This window comes from Lampetra planeri, chromosome 57 (assembly GCF_965212315.1).
Source record: "Lampetra planeri chromosome 57, kcLamPlan1.2.h2, whole genome shotgun sequence".
Lineage (NCBI taxonomy): Eukaryota > Metazoa > Chordata > Hyperoartia > Petromyzontiformes > Petromyzontidae > Lampetra > Lampetra planeri.
The window spans coordinates 6,416,169-6,434,231 of NC_136163.1; the positions used below are offsets into that span (position 1 = coordinate 6,416,169).

At 50.8% G+C, this 18,063-nt stretch overlaps 1 protein-coding gene across 2 annotated transcripts in view; it reads left to right on the forward strand.

Annotated features, from left to right (window-relative positions):
* The window catches only part of LOC144735768 (zonadhesin-like), a 38,558-nt gene continuing 20,495 nt past the window's right edge, over positions 1-18,063 (forward strand). Inside the window, exons 1-12 of one of the 2 annotated variants that reach the window (XM_078618275.1) lie at positions 1-324; positions 1,605-1,804; positions 2,269-2,427; positions 6,129-6,264; positions 7,307-7,466; positions 8,187-8,334; positions 8,945-9,118; positions 11,075-11,154; positions 12,046-12,179; positions 12,876-13,152; positions 13,782-14,020; positions 14,853-14,970. In XM_078618275.1, the coding sequence (XP_078474401.1) occupies positions 61-324; positions 1,605-1,804; positions 2,269-2,427; positions 6,129-6,264; positions 7,307-7,466; positions 8,187-8,334; positions 8,945-9,118; positions 11,075-11,154; positions 12,046-12,179; positions 12,876-13,152; positions 13,782-14,020; positions 14,853-14,970 (2,089 nt within the window). In that variant the 5' untranslated portion in view covers positions 1-60. The remainder of the gene's footprint in view (positions 325-1,604; positions 1,805-2,268; positions 2,428-6,128; positions 6,265-7,306; positions 7,467-8,186; positions 8,335-8,944; positions 9,119-11,074; positions 11,155-12,045; positions 12,180-12,875; positions 13,153-13,781; positions 14,021-14,852; positions 14,971-18,063) is intronic. The other variant, XM_078618276.1, reaches the window with a different exon arrangement.

The following is an 18,063-nucleotide window of genomic DNA, read 5'->3' on the forward strand; positions in this document are numbered from 1 at the left end:
GATGGCAAATCGGGAACTCACATCCCCCTCCCTCCACGCCTTGTGGAGGCTCGGACGGCCATGGGATTCCGCGAGACATTCGCGAAGTCGGGCAGACGCTTTGTGCCTCTCTCCGTGGTTCTAGAACTGCTCGTGCTCGGGCTGCTGGTGGCTCCGAGTTGTCCCGAAGTGTCGGCGGTCCGCAAAGTTGTTTGCCCAAGCGCCGTGGGAGCCGACGCAAGCGCAGGTGTTCTTGGGGAGACCTTGCGATGGACGGTGCTGCAGGTACCCGCTGGTGCGCAGCCTCCTCCTTGTCGTGGTGATGATGATGCTGCGAGTTTGCAGGCAAGTTCGTGAAGTTTGTGGCGATTATGATGATGACTTTTGTCGTCCTGATTAATCGAATTGATGATTGTATGATGACGCCTGTCTTGCTGGTGGTGATGATTAGTCGATGGAGGTCTGTGTAAGCATTCTGATTTTAACACGAAGGCTTTCGTGACCAATATTATCCTTGATAGGTTTTACCACTAGGATGTGCATTAACAATATCCCCAACCAGTTTATTTTGCATTATTTATTTTGGTATAATATTGCAATTTTTGCTTAATTTTTTCAACGTTCCGGTTTGCTTTAGAGGGGATGGGGAGACCATTAAAAGTGTTTGCGCACGTGACAATTTAATTAATTGCCCGCCTGGCGGTGGAGGATTTTCGGTGCTAATTTATGTTATACCTGTTCGTGGTGGTGATGTGACTGGAGTGGGGAGAGGTGGTGCAGTGATTGGCACACGGCGACCCGAGGTTCGGAATAATGTATCCGAACCGGTGCTACTTCTGCTCGAACCTTTAAATGAGTAACTTGTGCGGTGTGAAAACGGCACTTTGGTGGCCACAACGGCGGCCCGGGCGGGTGAGCGCGGTGGTGACCCCACACGACCCCAGAGCTCGCTTGTGCCGGCTTCAGACGCTCGATTACAGCCCTTTGCCCCCCCCCCCCCCCCCCAGTCTGTTTTAAAGGCTACACGGCGGGGGTAGAATCTTTGGCTTTGTAAAATGTAGCGGTAATGTAGTCATTGGTGATTCTACCATCCTTCCTCAAGTTTCGACTTGCGCTTTTGGTGGCGATTTTTTGTGTAAACTGTGGTGCTGGAATTCTGATTCCACGATATTCACAGGAGGTGGATGTGTGATGGCTGAGCTGCTCGATGCGGTGTGCGAATGGCGATATGTTAACTACCTCGCCTGGTATACAGGAGGACGTGGATTCTGACACTTGCTGTATATTTGGAATTTGCATGTTATAGCTCTACCCTTTAGTGGCGTGGATTTTTCTCCGGGTCCTCTGGTTTTTCCCTCCCTTTACAAACCTGCGTTTTGGAGTATTTGTGGCTGCTATACATTCCCACGTGACAAGCCACGTAGTTGAGCTATCCTTTGTGGCCAGGCCAATTCTGAACAAGAGCTACACATTTCGATGGGCCTTTGTAAAATTAAAAACGGGGGGGTGAGGGTGGGTGGCGGCGGTGTTTGTCCGGACAGCCGTAGTGACCGCCGCTCCCCTTGAGCCCCACTCCCCAGCCGCTCGGCCTCGCTAACCCCGCAACTCCCACCGGTGACCCCCAGGTCCTCGTTGAGGCCACCGTGGCCGTCGCGGGCCCCGGCACCTGCGAGTGGACCGCCTCGTGGCAGTGCTCGCCGGGCTGCGAGCGGCCCCCCGCGGTGGTGCGGGGGCGGACCGTGATCGCGTCCGGGCCGAGATGTTGGACCTTGGCTGTGGCTTCCTTCACGATGCCGGTGTGGTCCTGCGTGGGGTGCACGCTACAGTAAGGCCATTCGCTCCCCCCCCCCCCGCCTCTCTCTCTGTCTGTCTGGGAACGGTTGCAAAATGGATTTAAAGCTTTCGTGACTGCAGGGATTCATCTTCTTGGTTCTTTCGGTAAAGTCACGTAGAATGGAAATAATAAAATAAAATAAATAAACCATAATAAAATAATATAATAAAATAATTATTTTATTATGTTGTATTTTTTTTATTTTATTATTTCCATTCTACGTGACTTTACCGAAAGAACCAAGAAGAAGGGTTGCAAAATGGTTAACTAGTTTGTAATTGCCAGCGAAATGTCACGATACTCGAATTGTACATGTTGTGGGTTTACTGTCCAATACACCGGTGTGCTGAACTAGTTAATAATTAGCACGTTTTGTTTGCGTTAAAAACCCGATTCAAGAGCTGCTTGGTCTCCACAGGGCAATTCTAAAGTCAGCTGTTCACCTGTGCCCGCAGGCACGAGTGTCTGTGCAGCCCGGACGGGGCGCCAGGCGCACCAGCAATGAAGGCCCAAGGGCAGCCCGTTGCCATGGTGGCGCACCTCGACGTCCGTCGCCGTAGCGATTCCGGGAGGCCCAACACCCCACCGTGGGCAGCCTTGCCGCTGGTCCTCAGGTGGGTTGGGGCCAGAGGTCGCAAACGGGTTTTGATTCCTTACCCGGACCCGGCCGCACCAGGGTCGCAAATGGGTACCCGTACCCGGCCGTACCATACCCGTACCCGGCATCGGGTACCCGATTGCGACCTCTGGGATGAAGCCATGTTGCAGGCGCGGGTGGGTCGATTCTAGGAACTTGAATTGTGAGAGACAAGACGTTGGGAAATGAGTGACAAACGGTGACTCACCAGTGACTCACGGCCTACCCGTACCCGGCCGCGCCACCAGGGTCGCAAACGGCTACCCGTACCTGTACCCGGCGGTACAGGTAGCCGGGTATCGGGTACCCGGTTTGCGTCCTCTGGTTGGGGAATCTCTTGTTGGTGATGTTGAGGCCACCTGGGATAGAGATTTGTGGCAGGTGCAAGCTTTGAGTGATCTGCCAGCCTCCCTCCCATCTCGGTGCTGGCTTACCAGTGTGGACCACTTATCACATCTCTGGAGTCCTCTGTTTGGGTTGCTTTTTTATTTTGCCATGCTATTTTACATTTTCAAGATTATGGCGATGTTCGTTTCCTCTAGTTTCCAATATGTATTTCGTGTGATCGTCTTGTCGCACCTTTACTGGACTTGCAGTGCGAGTGCAGATTAGTTGCGTTTCTCGACCACCTCGATATAAGCCTGCCAAAACAATCCTAATCGTTGCAACTTTTTTGGCCTAGAACTCTTGTACCACGCATGCCGTTGGTTACACCCTCCAATTAAATTCACTACCAAAATAATCGGCTTCTGCAGCTGCTGTTCTGTCAATTACTCCAGAAATAGTTTTGCAATGCACTTAATAATTGCTAATCATTATTCATTTCACACTTTTTTAATCTTGCCATATTTGTTTTTTATAATTATAAGACAGAAATAAAATTTTACGTACAAGCCACGACATGAGCTTTTTCAAAATGCACTAAGATTATATACATTGCATCGTACGACATATCAGCATCGCCATATCCCAGCAACTAAATCTTTTAAGAGACGTCTGATCTCGTACGGCCTAATAAAGGGCGAGCAACCGACCTATTGGAGACGCCTTTGCCAGCGTTTCATACCCTCTGCTTTGCATTGCCCCGCGCTTGTGATTTGTCGATAAGATCGCCGCCTTCAATTTTGTACACATCTTTTTGGGCAGTGTGACGTTGACTGCTTTCTGTGGTTTGTTTATTCATAGCCACGGTCTCATACAAGTGGCAGCTGTTGCATGGACCGCTGTATAAAGTATTTCTAGTTGCACGTGTGATTAGGGCTACACCTTTATGAAATGGGGAGCGGTAGTGCAGCAATTGCTGCCCTACGAATCCAGCCACCCGCCCCCCGGGTTCGATTCCTGCTCACGGCCGACAGCCGTGACTATTATCTGACCCGGTCCTGGGCCTCCCCTAGGTCGACTCGGCCTCAAATGAGTATCTGGTGCGGTGTGTGAATATCGCCATTAGGGACTCGAAGCACGGCCGGGTGTGCCGCCCCTGGCCTTCAGGTGCTCAAACAGCACTTGCCCCCAACAGTCTAAAGGCTATACGGGGGATCTTTGTCGTTAAAACGAAGGGTTTTTTTCAAAGGGAGGGCATCTGTTTTTTCTTTGGCGACCAGAATTCCTGTGCTAAAAAGGCCCATGGCTCCATTCCAACTTCGTAATGAAAAATCTGACGTTTTGCTTGTTGGGAGATTATTTTACAAATTCTCTTGTTGGTGGTGGTGAGCGACCCACACTTGAAACTGTTGTGCAATGCAAGAATAATTCTGTAATGTTACTGACTTCGAACTGGCAACTGATCAAAAGTTGTTGGGGGGTGGGGAGTTGGTTCTGCAACCGGTCACACGACTAATCTAATAGCTTTTAATGTTTTGATGAGAAATGGGGTTTGAGCACTTCATTATGCACTCTTTGCTATACTGTTTTTTAAATGTGTCCCATAACATTTGCACATTTTTCTGTGCTTTGTCACGATAAAAACATTTTAATTGTAAGTCACGCATGATTTATAAAGCAAATTCATATGAAAAATACCGGTTCCATGTTGACATTTTATCCCACATAGCTAAATCTAGATTGGACGTTTCCTCTTTGGGCGATTTTATTCCATTATAATTGCATCGTTACCCATGACCAAATTGCCTGAAACGCACCCGGTTTTCATATCTCGGAAGCCAAGCAGCAATGAGCCTGGCAAGCTTGTGCATGGGTGTCCAACGTGCACGAAGAGCTTATAGGTTGCAGGGCTCCATGGTAGGCAAGCGGATGGGTGATGCGGGAAAAATCTGTACTTGACGTCCACGCTGCTTTGTCATCGCCAACCCACACTGACCAGCATGGTGAAGCAGAGCCGAATAAATCCCTTCGACACCACGTGGGGGGGGGGCCTCGTCCAGCAAGTGGATTGACTGACACAAGGGTTGACGCTTGAACCGTTGTGATCTATGAGATCGTTTTCAAGTTGCCTTTTATTTTGTGCAACCCAGGGAGAGCACCTCGACAGCCAGGCATATAGGTGAAGCAAAACAAATTTTAAGGACCATGATCAAGCAAATAGAAATTGGCACAAGTGGGTTCGCATGGGGAAAATTAACCGTATCGCAGTCTGCCAGTGGCGATAGATTTTAATTGGTGGGTGGGGGCGACGATTTTGATGTAATCCCAATTGTGTACTTTTCTCAAGTTTGGTTAATGTGGGCCCTGAATGGTGGCTTACAATGGCCTGCCCTTGCTAGTGGCATCGGTGGGGGAGGGGGGAGGGAGCTTTAAAGGTTTACCATGGCAGGTAGAATGGTGATTATACACCCGCACGAATAATCAAAGCGGGTGGCCATTGGATTTGACCCACAAACCGTTGCAATTGAGGGCGAACTCTGCCGCTGGGTCATTTTTACACCCTTTTTGTGGGTTTTTTTGGCAGTGGCGCTAATAACGTTTCTGGGGGGGGCGGCAAATTCTGAGAAATAAAGTGAAACGGAGTTTCGCTCGTACTACCAGTTACTGAATTTGTCAGATCGGGGATTCTTAACCTTTTTACTGCAGCCTTAGAGACCTTTGATTCTCAAAGGGCAACTCGCACCCCGAGTTAGGAACTACTGTTAGATGGATAAACAAGTAAACCCGTAACAACAAAGTTTTTTACTATAAATCCTTTATATGCGTGGCATCGGGGCGGCTAGAGTCCTCTCGTCCTTTGGCTTGAGATGGCTGCCACCTATGGGTCAGATGATTTTCTGGCAGCATTAAACAATTGGTAATTAAATATTTAAATTTTTTCCCCTAAACGGTGTGAAATTTAGGAAAAAAAATTTCACAAATGCATTGTCACGCACAACGAGTGTGCAAAATGTCAGCTCTATTGGATCACGGGAAGTGGGTTAAAAAACGACCGAAAGATTTGCACGGTTGCAAGCAAGCGAACTTAATATAAAGGATTTAAAAATTAAATACACCTCCCCAACAATAATTAATGGTTTGTAATATAACTTGATGTGCGTGTTTTTTCAGAAGGTTTGACCCTAAACGGCTATCGATCTCCTGGGTAACATGTTGAGAGTGCGGGAACAAGTTAAGGGGGGTGGGGCAACTTCTCCCTCTGTCCCCAACCTCCAAATGTCCTCGGGTTGTCGGCACCTTCCCACGACCAGGCTTTGTTTTTGTCTCCGTGCCGGTGTCCGTCCCGCGCGTCAGGATAAGCAGCCGGTGCCTTCGGCCGCTGAGGGTCTCCACGTGGGACGAGGACGGGGATCTCGTGCGGTGCCGCTACGCCACACAAGAGGAGTGCGGAGCGTGCGACGCCGCCGTGCCCGGCATTACGCTGCACGAGGTTAGCGGGCTCAACCCACGTCTATGAACCATTAAACTAGACGTACTCTTTGGTTGTTTCGGTAAAGTCACATAGACAGAACAAATTGTACATCCTGACGTTTCGATCGCAACAACAAGAATCATTAAAGTAGATTTGTTGTTTTATCAGTTGTAGCCCACTGAGCTGTGTATCGCTTTTTCTTTCCAAAAGCGACGTGGCTGTCATAAATGATGGCTCCAACGAAGTGGTTTATCACGTGGAAATTTGTAGCAGCAAAATAATCTTAAATGTACGTTCATTCTAAATGTGGGGAGAAACCGGAGGGACCCGCTGGGGGGGGGAAAGGAAAAAAAATCCACGGAGGGAGAACCTGCAGACTCTCAGATATGTACAGCAGGTGTCGGGGTCTGGATTGAACCCACCACGACCTCCTGCTTAGCAGGGGAGGCGGTTAACGTCTCGCCACCGCGGCGCCCTAAAATTGTTAGTTTGACTGCTACGCTCCCGGTTTTGGGAACTGTCCTGCTGCAGTATGAATTTTGCGCAGTACATGGCCAACCTTGCTCAATGGAGGTGCGGTGGGTGAAGCACAACAAACTGAACGCAACTAGTGTCTTCGGAACTGCTTTTTTTCATCCTAGATTTAAAAGTGCCATGCCTCTCGGTGGCTTCCTAATATCAGCAGGAAGAGAATTTCAGCCACTTTGACACGTACTAGTGGACTTCCACAACCAATATTTCTAAGAGGTTTTTGTGTTAGATCATATAAATGTGTCGTTAAAACCGCCACCACCCGACACGGCCAATTGGTAAGGCGTGTCACGTAAACAAAACGTGCCAACTGGTTATGACTGCAGCACACAGGTGTGTTGGAGAGTTAAAACCACAACATTTACAATTCGAGTACGTTTTGCTGGTGATTAGAACTACCATCGTCTGTCGATTATCCAGCATTGTGGTGAAGTCGTCCTGTTTTGTGGCACTGTCCATGGCCACTATAGCAAAAGGGTGGATGTCGTCTCTGCTCCTAACGGTTGCCCGCTTGGTGGTGTTGGTGCAGGAGTGCGCGTTCACGTTTGGCAGTTCGCGGCACGCCGTCCCTGGGAAGTTCGTCGTCTCTGTGGTGGTGGAAGATTTCCCCACGTCCTCCTCCGTGGGCCCGAATGGCCCCGCGAAGGCTCGAGCCTTGTCGTCCGTGCCGTTGCAGTTTACGCTGATAGGTAAATGAAACGTCGGACATTGGACCGGGGCCACGTTTATCCTCGGTTGTGAAGTGGTGCGCTAACGCAGTGTGGGTCTCCACTGCGCCGTTATCCAGGGTTGGGCTCGCGTTTGTGATGCGTGTTGGTGGTGAGTGGCATCTCAAATCTTCTGGGCCCCATCTACAAAACTGTCAACTCGTACGGTTTACCCCGTATACTTGTAAAGGGAAATTTGGTTTTCAGGTCCATCTGGTGTGCAGCCGTCTCAATACGGGCAAAACGAAACAAATATTTAAGTTTTTCCTTGTGATGAGACTTTGTAGGATGAACGTTGAGATTTATAAGGGCACGGCGTGACTAATAACGTGTGAATTGGTCTAAGGTAGGCACTGATACAAGGGGTTGACAGGTATACTGTGATGTTGAGTTGAACTTTAATTGAGTATCTGGTGCAGCGTGTAAAATAAATGTCTATTGGCACGTGACAAGAATGGGCAGGCCTGATGCCGTGACCTTGCCACCACATTGGCTGTGCTTGCTCTCCTAGCAATTAGTCCTAAAAGGCCAAGGCGCCAGTGCCTTGTGTGCCTTGGCTGACCTGGAAAGCCTTGTATTTGCCAACCAACTTTGTAGCTCATCGGCTTCCTCTCCAGTTATAAATAATCTGATAGTTTTCTCGTAATAACCAAAATGTCATGTAGCTTTCGGCCCTTTGCGATTGTCCGCCTCTCTCCCAAGTCGTCTCCCAGGCGGACGGCGACTGCTTTGTGGAGCCAGCGTTCACCGGGAGGACTCCCAAGCACGGCGCAGTCTTCCGCGTGGTCGCCGGCACGCGGCTGGACGTCCTCGTCGACGTCTCGGTGTCCCGGCATTCACAGGGCGGCAGGTGAGCGGCGGCGTCGAATTACAGCAGCTGCCCATTCGGGAGGGCTGTACGACCGATGCGTGGGTTACCTGACCCCCCCCCCCCCCCCAAAAAAATAAATTGCCAATCGCGATATTGGTCGGTCGTGACCGCCCCTACCACGGTTCTGTTTATTGTTGCGAATTACAAATTTGTGTGGCTGTTGATTTTGTGAGTGACGTCTCTCGCGGGCCACTGACCCCCACCCCCCCGTATGGAAATGAAGTCGCGGATCACCTGTGGCTCATCCCCCCCCCATCCATATGGTGGTGCAATACGCGCAAGTGTCGGAGCAAGCGGCATAACGGTTAGCGCGCTGTGAACCCAGCGACCCCTGCCACCCCGAGTTTGATTCCCGCTCATGGACAAACACCGGTGACGATTCTCTGAACCCGTCCTGGGCCTCTCCCCTAGGTAGATTCGGCCTTAAATGACTACTTGGTGTGACTAAATATAGCCACCTGGGGAGACTTGGGTGGCTGGGGGTGTGGTGCTGGCCACCCACCCCCTCGTGCCGTGCTGCCCTTAAAGTGCCAAGCTCTTGAACAGCACTTGTCCTCCCATGGCCGGTTCTTCGCCCCACCACCCCCAGCAGGTGGCCGTCAGCGGAGCTGTTGGTGGTGTGCGGCGGGGCACTCGCCGGCGATGTGGTCTCCGACCCCGCCACCCCAGGCCTCCTCCGCGCGAGCCTGCTGTGGGTTCCGCCCGCGGGGGACGGTGGCGGCAGCTCGAGAAGGATTTGCTTTTACGCGGAGGACTCTGCCGGGTTGGTTTGCTACCCCCCCCCCCCCACATCGTCTCAAACCAGCAGGAGTGGAACTTCTACATTCCTCCTTCCCTTGGGGGGCTGGCTGAGGTGGGAGGCAGTGCAATCTCCTCGGTGCAATTGTGGATGTACAGTGGCCCCTGCATTGTTGTGTAGAGGGAGTTTTTCCTTTGGGAGGTACCTGAAACTAAAAAAAACATTCTCAACGGAATGACGTCATTGACTTCGGGCTTCACTCTGCAGACGCGTCACATCCCAGACAGGCCCCACGTATGGAACGGTAGCGACCGATGGAATTTGATTTTGGCTTCGTAATTGGCTCTTCGAGTCTCGGTTTCCTCGGCTGTACTTGTTGTAGTTATTTTTCAAGTTCATAATTGGTGTCCGTTTTTGGTTTGGCGCCATGTCGCTGTAATGCCATGTTTTTATTCTCCAGCCCTCCACTGCCCAACGGACGGTTTTTTTATGCAGTTGTCACCATGGGTGAAGTGATTTGGTTTGTCCAGCAAAAAATGCAATGTTACTAAGCGCTCGCAACATTTTTACACGTAGGCTTTTGCGACCATGTTATCCGTAGAGGTTTTTGGGATGGATCATGTAAATATTAACACGACCAAGCCTTACTAATTGGCTGTGGTCAGGTGGTGATGGGTTTCGCGACGCATTTATATTTACGCGATCTAACCCAAAAAACTCTATGCTCAAGCAAAATGTACAATCCTACATTAATTTTACTTCCTTATTTACAGTACAATGTATTATTTTAAAATGGAATAAGGCTTGTACAACATTATGTGCTGTGAATGGGCTAAAGCTTGCTCTTAATGGAAATCGTGGGGGTTTTGTCCGCAACTGACTTCAATGGGGCATTTCACTCCGGCAATTGGCCCAGTAATGTTTAACGTCACGATCTTAAAAGTACAACTGGTGACCGATTTTTTTATTGCCTTCGGTATCGTAGCATTTTGAGACCCAAGGGGTGTCTTTTTTTATTACGTGGGTGACCCCGGTTCAAAATAAATACCTCTTCCCCAAAACGTATGCTGGAAATGGCGAAACTCTTTGCTCGTGAGGTGCGCACGTGGAACTTCTTGAGCACCGCAAGTAGCTAACCGTGCTGATCGGAGATGTGGGGGGACAAATCAGAAATACTCATTGCAAAAAAGTACAAAACGATTCAAACCCCAATTAAATAAAAAAAAACAAGCATACTGATGTAACAATTATGAAATGGGGGGGTGGGGGGGGGGGGCTTTAAATTGACCTGTGCGTGACTTACCGCTCCACTATGAGGTCTTAATATAAAACCGATGCAGCATTTTTCTATGTGGGTGGAGCTTTGCTGTATTTGAACTGTGCAGCTTGGTTTAGTACACCTGATCGTAGCCCATAAATAATGCCTTGGTGGGTCCTGTTCACTGACATCGGAGCTGGCGTGGCTTACGAGGAGGGCAACGTTTTTCCACTGGAGCCGTGGTGCGTGCAATGACGAGTCTACACGTAGGTCCAAGCCTTATTATGGCCTCTGAGATCTGGTGAGGTCATTTCGCGTGCAACTTGGGCCAAAGGCAAATCACGAATGCACTTTGCATGAATGAGAATTTACATTTAACAGCCCTTCTGTCAATCCACTGCAGGAGGAGGGCCTCCATATCCCATGACATCACCACCGTGATCGGTGCGGATGGGTGAAGGCAGAGAGCATAGATGTGAGATTGTAATGCAAGTACAACGATGGGTATTGATGAATGCCCTAATGCGTGACGATAGAAACAAAAACTCCCGGTCGTGCTCGAGCCACAGCGGAAGTTTCACCGTTAATGGCTTGGTTATAACGTTTTTTTTGGGGGGGGGTTAGATTATATTTTGGTCGTGAAAAGCCTAGGTGTGAAACTTCATGGCTTCGTGTTTATTTTTTAAGAGTGTATCCCTAATGGGACGGTGCCTTCGTTTCAGGCGACAGAGCGAGGTGAGGTGTTTTACCGTGGTCGTCACGGCAAAGAAGTGGCTCTCGTTCAAAGGCGCAAGACTCCCGGGTACGACCTTTAAACTGGACCAGTGATTCAGTGGCGTAGCTAGGATATTTTGCGCCTGGGGACGAACTATAAAATTGGCGCCCCCCCCCCCCCCCCCGTTTAATCACATACCAAAATGTAATTACATGACATGTAGGCTGTGTGTGGCGGGATATATAAACTTTTAGGTCGAGGTGTAGATTTGTGCAGGAGTTTCAGGCTGCCGCGCCTGCCGCAATAAGTTATAATGTAACGTTGTAAGCCTCATTTTGGCGCCCCTTTACCTTGGCGCCCGGGGACACATGTACCCCCCTGCCCCCCTCCTAGCTACGCCTCTGCAGTGATTGTACCTAAACGGGCGAGGGGTGGGGGGGGGTGGAACATGACATCTCCCGGCGATGTCCCTCGCCAAGACGCGGCTCTCGCTCCACCATTGTCAATGACCATCCTGGTTGGCCCTCATCCGTTCTAGTGATTTTAGTTTATGTTTTGGTGTTGTGCTTGTTTACCTCGAAGCTTTGAGTGACTCCCTGTCAGAAGGGTACTGCCAAAAAAGATTTCCGGGGGGGGGGGGGTGATTGTGTAAAATTCCGATCAAAATAATTTTGCCGTGTAATTTCTCTAATTTACAAAAAATTTACCACGACGCTGCCACACAAGTGGCCTATGCTTTGCGAATGATGCCACCCGGAATCTGTGAATGTCGGCTATGGAGCATACTCTGTTCAAGTAGTCCTAGTCGTATGACAGTTGTTACACCAAATAATAACCAAGGTGGCCACTGACATTGAATCTTGAACCACCAGCAAGTGGCCAACGTGCCTTGCCCGCATTGCGAGTTCCCAGCACGTGCACTTGTCGCGTCGGGAGCGTTCATTGTGCAATTCCGCCTGTATCTGTCCCACAATGCAGGCGGAGGGCATCACAGCGGCCGTCCCCGCCGTGGATTGATGCTGCCTGGAGAGCTCCGGGCCACGGGGTTCACCGTGGCGGGCGCTCGCAGCAACGCGGAGACCGTCAACTTCACCGTCACGTTCAACCAGGAGGTGAGGGTCGTCTGCTTCCGGCCGCGGGCAGTGGCCTCTAGTTTCTAACGAGGATGTTTTCTGGGTCAGGAATGGAATGGCGTGGGCTGGGGGGGGGGGGTAGGGTGGGGAGGTTTTGCGTACGACTTTGCCCACGTGTGTGGAGACGGGTTCCATGCTGGGGATGTGCAAGATCCCACCGTGTCGGTCCAGTGCCCTCGGAGCTGCATTGGCTTGAGGTTGCTAAACAAATGCATTGTATGCGTGCCACAAATTAACCACAATACCTTGCGGATCTCGTCAAGGAACATAAACCATCGCACAACTCCGGTCACCCTCATAGCAGCAGCTTTTGGATATCCATCAAATAAAGACGGTCACCACATCACGTGCGATCGGATGCGCTTCTGCGGCCGTCTGGAACGCTCTTCCTTCCAATATTAGAAAGCCACTGGAGCGATGCAATTTTAAATCGTATAGATTGAAAACTCGTTTTTTAGATCCGCATTTTGTTCGGGTTGGCCTTCCCCCGCACCTCCCGATTTTAACACGGTTGGCTACATACAGTGCGAAAATAAGTCTGTAGCGGGACGATGGGATAGAAAGTTGCAGAAGAACAAGGCTACCAAGTTAGCTGCTGTGCTTTCTGGCAAGCAAACAGAAGATCATCATCGGATCATCATCGGATCATCTCCCCCCACCGCTTCTCCCGCACAGTTCTCGCCGACGCGCGTCGCGGCCTTCGTGCGCCTGGTCTCGGTGCGCAGCGGCCACGAGGCCTTGCGGCTGGACGCTCGCACCGCGGCCGTGCGAGCGTCGCCCGCCCCGCGCACCGTCGCCTTCGCGGCGCCGCCGTTCTCGTTGCGCGGCGGCGAGCGCTACTGCGTGACCCTCGACGAGGGCGTGGTGCAGCTGAAGGCCAGCAACGTCCGCATCAACTCCCAGCCGCACCCGGCCTGCGACTGGGTCTTCGCCCTGCCGCGCAAGGTGTACGGTAAGGGCGGTGTACGGTAAGGGCGGTGCATGGACCCAAAGGTGGCCGGGCGCTATCGGCCATTTGTTGTGTTTATATTGGACTTTCTTTTTCCTCTTGCACTCTTGTCGGTTTTTGTATGTTTGTGGTTGCAACTTGTTGACTCTGCCCATACTTGACATCTGTGAAAGAGCTTCATAGCTCCATTAGATTCCTTCAGTCGAAATAGATGCTGATGCTGAACAAGTGGCGCGGGGGCTTTGGGTAAGGAGCTGGCCAGAGATGGCATCTCCCTCTTGCACAGGAGGTTGTGGGTTTGATCCCAGCCCTGGCGATGCCCGCTCTTGTATATTTGGAGTCTATCCTTTCACTGATGGTTGTGTGGATTTTTCTCTGGGTTTTGGCCCCTGCACGTTTTTAGAATCGACATTGCGTTTCAGAATATTTGTCCGCTATAAATGTTCAGTGATAAGCCGCTTCATAGAGCTGTCATTTGTGAAAGCCCAGGGTTGCTTTTGAAAAATAACTCTAGCTCAGGTGGACCTTACCTGGTAATATAAAAACAGTACAAATAGTGTTTGACCATTGACTTCTTAAACCTTTCCCACTTGATTCCCGTCTCCGGCGCGTCGCACTGCTGCCCCCTGCAGCGTCGTGCTACGCGCAGTGCGACCCGCACTTCAAGTCGTTTGACGGGCGCCTCTTCGACTACATGGGCACCAAGCCCGTGCTGCTCGCCGGCCTCTGCGAGCCCACGGGTACGGACGACGAGGGCTGGGCCGTGTACGGCAAGAGCGAGCACTGGGGCAGCCGCCGCGTAAGCTGGATGGAGTCGGTGGTGGTCGAGGTGCACGGCTACAGGGTCACCCTGGAGCAGGGCTACGTCAAGGTGATGCTGCAGAGGTTGGGGGGGGGGGGGATGGGGGGCTTGCGCAACATTGGCTTAATTTAACCCTTTCCTGTTCCGATAAGGTCGTCACTACGTCGGTCTGGTTTGTTGTTTGTTTTCCTTCCAATTTGGTTCCGGAATCTGAAAGGCGGGAAACTAAAAATAAACCGACTTTATCGGTATCTTCACAAGGCCATGTGGGAAGGCGTGTGGCACAGTTTTGGCACCAGCTGTCGTAGAGCACAGTCGTGTCACTACGGTTCTCTGCCGTGGGCAACAACGTCTTTTTAAAAACAACGGCACCAGCACCTCAATAAAATTAAACGCTGGGCCACTAGTGCATTCCGAGATTCGGACGTGAACGGAGACGCCCACACACCCTACAACTTGCAGACATCTCGGAACGAGAAGGGGTTAAGGGGACGAGACTTCTGCGTCTTGAGCACTCCAAATGTCGCCTTGTCACACTCCACGCACGCCTGCACTCGGCCACCGCTGAGCCCTGGCTTGGATAGCCAATTCGCTTGTTTTGTGTACAGGGTCTCGCAGTGCCGGGAGAAACTTGGTCTAAATGTCCTTCTGGGTTTCTAGTGTGGTAAGGGTGGGGTGGAGGCAGGAACGCGAGTTTGTTTATGACAGTTGAGGACGTCCTATACCAAATGTTCTTGTTGAACGTTCAAGATTTGTACGTTTCCCCGCGCTCAAAGTTAGTCTTGGCCACTGCTTTGTGAAAACCGCAAGGACCCATTTCACGAAGCTGGGGTGGCAAGGGTCGCCCTGCGGTTGTGACGTCGCATTGTTAACACGTGCGATGCATTTTGTTTTTTTTCAGGTGGACGGTGCCTTCGTTAACATGCCGTACATGGAACCGGACTTCAAGTTCAAGATCTACAGCTCCAATCACTACTTCGTGCTACGCACCAACCTCCACTTCTCCGTCAAGTTTGGCGGTGAGAATGGGGCCGTTTTTTTAAGCACAACACCGCTGTCCCATGGCGGCACAGTAAGTGTCAAGGCAGAACACGGGGGGTGGTGGGGTCCACCTGTATTAGAGAAAGCGGGTGATGAAAATTACATACCTTGAACACGCAAGGTGTCAATCGCCGTCCGTGCGACCAGCTTCCCATAAATAGGGACCACCCACCTCCACCAGGAGATAGCAGAGGTTGAATGGAGGTTAACCCCCAGCTCTCTGCTCTCGAGCTCCAGCCAGCAGGGAACGAGAGCGGTCCCCGAAAACTTCCCAAGCGTCCAGCTTGGAGCGACGTCGAGCATCGCCTCGTCTCCGTGTGAATGTAGCCCAAAAGTGGGTGATAAATGTGCCTGTTTAAGTGTGTGTGTGTGGGGAGCGGTGGTGTAACGGTTAGCGCGCTGCACTATGAACCTGGCGACCCGGGTTTGATTCCCGCTCACGTCCAACACCAGTGACGATTGTAACCAGTCGTGGGCCTCCCCTAGGTCGACTCGGCCTCAGATGAGTACCTGGTACGGTGTGTAAACATCGCCACTGGGGAGACAAAGGCAGTCAGGCGTGGTGCTGGCCACCCACCCCCTCGTGTACCGTTCCGTCCTTCATAGGTGCTCGCTAACAGCACTTTCCCCCACAGTCTGTTAAGGCTATACGGGGATCTTTGTGCGTGTGCGGGAACGCGTAGCCTCAGGTGCAAGGTGGGGACAATGGGGTCGTCCTGGGGTATAGTATCAGCGCACCGTGTTTGTACAGAAATACGCTACGATGTGAAAGCAGACAGGGGAAGCTTGTCTAAAAATTAAAGATGAACCAACCCTCTTAAATGGCCTCGGTTTTGATATACATTACTCGTTAGACTCGACCCACACTATACACGAGAGTGACTTGGCTGACCAAATATTAGGAAGGTGGTGAGCCTTGAAAGGATGCTACAACCAAAAGTGCCACAACCGCAAGGAAGAAAAACCGTGCGTGTATTGCATGGGGCTGCAAAACTTCACCATGGGGCCAATTTGCCTTTGCATTTGCGTGACTTATTAAAGGCCACAGGACATGGCAATCTTTTGATCGCTTTTGACTTTTTTTGATGGGCAAAGTTCCAAGTGGCACCAACTTGGTAATCAAATGGTGTTCATTCTGCATCGCCATAGCAAGAGTTGTCATGCTCCCCTTTGTCGCCATGGCCAAGGCACGAATGCCTCCATAATAGAGGTTTTTGGGGTTGGATCACATAAATATAAATATCCCAGATTTGGGCCTAGATCTAACCCAAAACTTATATTATTGATGGAAGTGGTCGCAAAAGCCGAGGTGTTAAGCACACAAATGCTGCAATTCCAGTTACCTACTCGGGCAAGCAGAAATAGTTTTTTCTCCCAGATTTGGATCCTTTTTTTTTCCAAAATGGTGTGGCAACAATCATCTTAAACTTTTCTGACCATGTAATCGTCACTTCGAGGGCGGGGGGGAGGGTGGTGGATGATCTGTGCGGCTGCCTCGCGCACAAAGCTTGCGAGGGAACACAAGTTTTAACAGAGCTTTGGAGGTTTTTTCATCCGCTTTTGGATGCATCCCAAGGTGCATGCGCGTGTAACGCTCGAACGCAAGTCGCGTGCCGGATACAAACAAATTATGACGAATGTCGGGCTATTTTTAGAGTGGGACTGGCGGAGGAGGGGGCACCTCCACAGCTGAAGGAGCCCGGTGTTGGGCGAGTTTGGCACTCGACGATTGAATTGGCAGCAAGGGGGGAGTGAGAGCAGCGGAGTATTTTGGATGGAGGGATGTTGAACTTTGCACTGTACGTAGACAACTCTGCTAATTGTGGTTGGGGAGGTGGATAATCTAAACACAAAGCAGGATTGAGGTCGAAGGTCACAGGTGTGAGCGTGCTGGTTTTGGAGACTGCAACCGAGCGCCGCGGCTCTACGCTCCACCACCACCACCCCCAACGTGTTACTTTTCTCCTTTCCCTGCTTGTAGCTCCAATGCCACGTTTGTGCCAACTTCTACCAGACAGTTGGCCAGAAGCCCCAGAGTGGTTGGGAGGAGGGGGGGGTGTTTGTGTTTTGGGGGAAGGGGAGTCGATCGCAATGCAGGTCGAATGCAGGATGTTGCCGAACGCAAGCTACGGGTTTGTGAATGTGGACACGTGTGTGGGCACTGCCAGTCAAGGTTACGAAGATAAACAAAAGAGAAGTTTCTCGGTTGTTTGCAGTGTTCCGGTGCGGGTCTACGTTGGTGTGATATGGGCCCCGTGGTCTAATAACAACAAACCTATGTTTAGTTTGATTTGTACATGCCGTGTTGTGCGGTCACCTTAACACGCAAGGCATGATGGGAGGACCGATGCATTGACGGCAGTTGCTGCTTTTTCTATCGAATTGCATTTGGTGTTATTATTAATCTGATCTATTTCCAATCTGTAAGTAGTCTTATTTGTCCAAGTTTATCTTCAATTCAAACCTTTCGCAGCGTTAGAATTGGCTTTCTGTTTCACGTGTGCTTTGCATGTGGGAGGAAATGCCCAATGTATGAGGGATTGCATTTCCTTCTGGATCTAACCTTTTAACTTTTAAAGGCTGACATTTGTAAAACAAACTTAACTCTAAGCAAAAACCCGAAGTTGGAAACTTTTTAGAATGGAGAGCCGGCTCGGTGGTAAAAATCGTGCCTCCCACGGGAGGCAGCGCCTGTGCTCAGTTCCTGACTCGTCTGCCTTGCGCTGTGGCGTTTTGCTCACCCCATGCCGATCTTGGGGAATCTTCCCATCGCTTAAATGGACAGAAGGTGGATCCCTTGTACAGCCTTACAAGACTGGGGCAAGTTCCATTTGGCGAGTAGCACCGGTTAAATGCCAGCATGGCAAACGGAGGTCACGTGATTTCTCCTCCGCGCTCCAAATCCCAATAGATCCCGAGGTAAAGACTATGTTTTTGTATGGACTACCTACGATGCGTGTGCCATTTCTCACGTTGTTGAAAGTTGCCTTTTCATACCTGTCGACCCCTTTATCAGTGCCCTACCTTAAAACAGACCAATTCGGACCTTATTGCTCGCCCCATACCCCCTT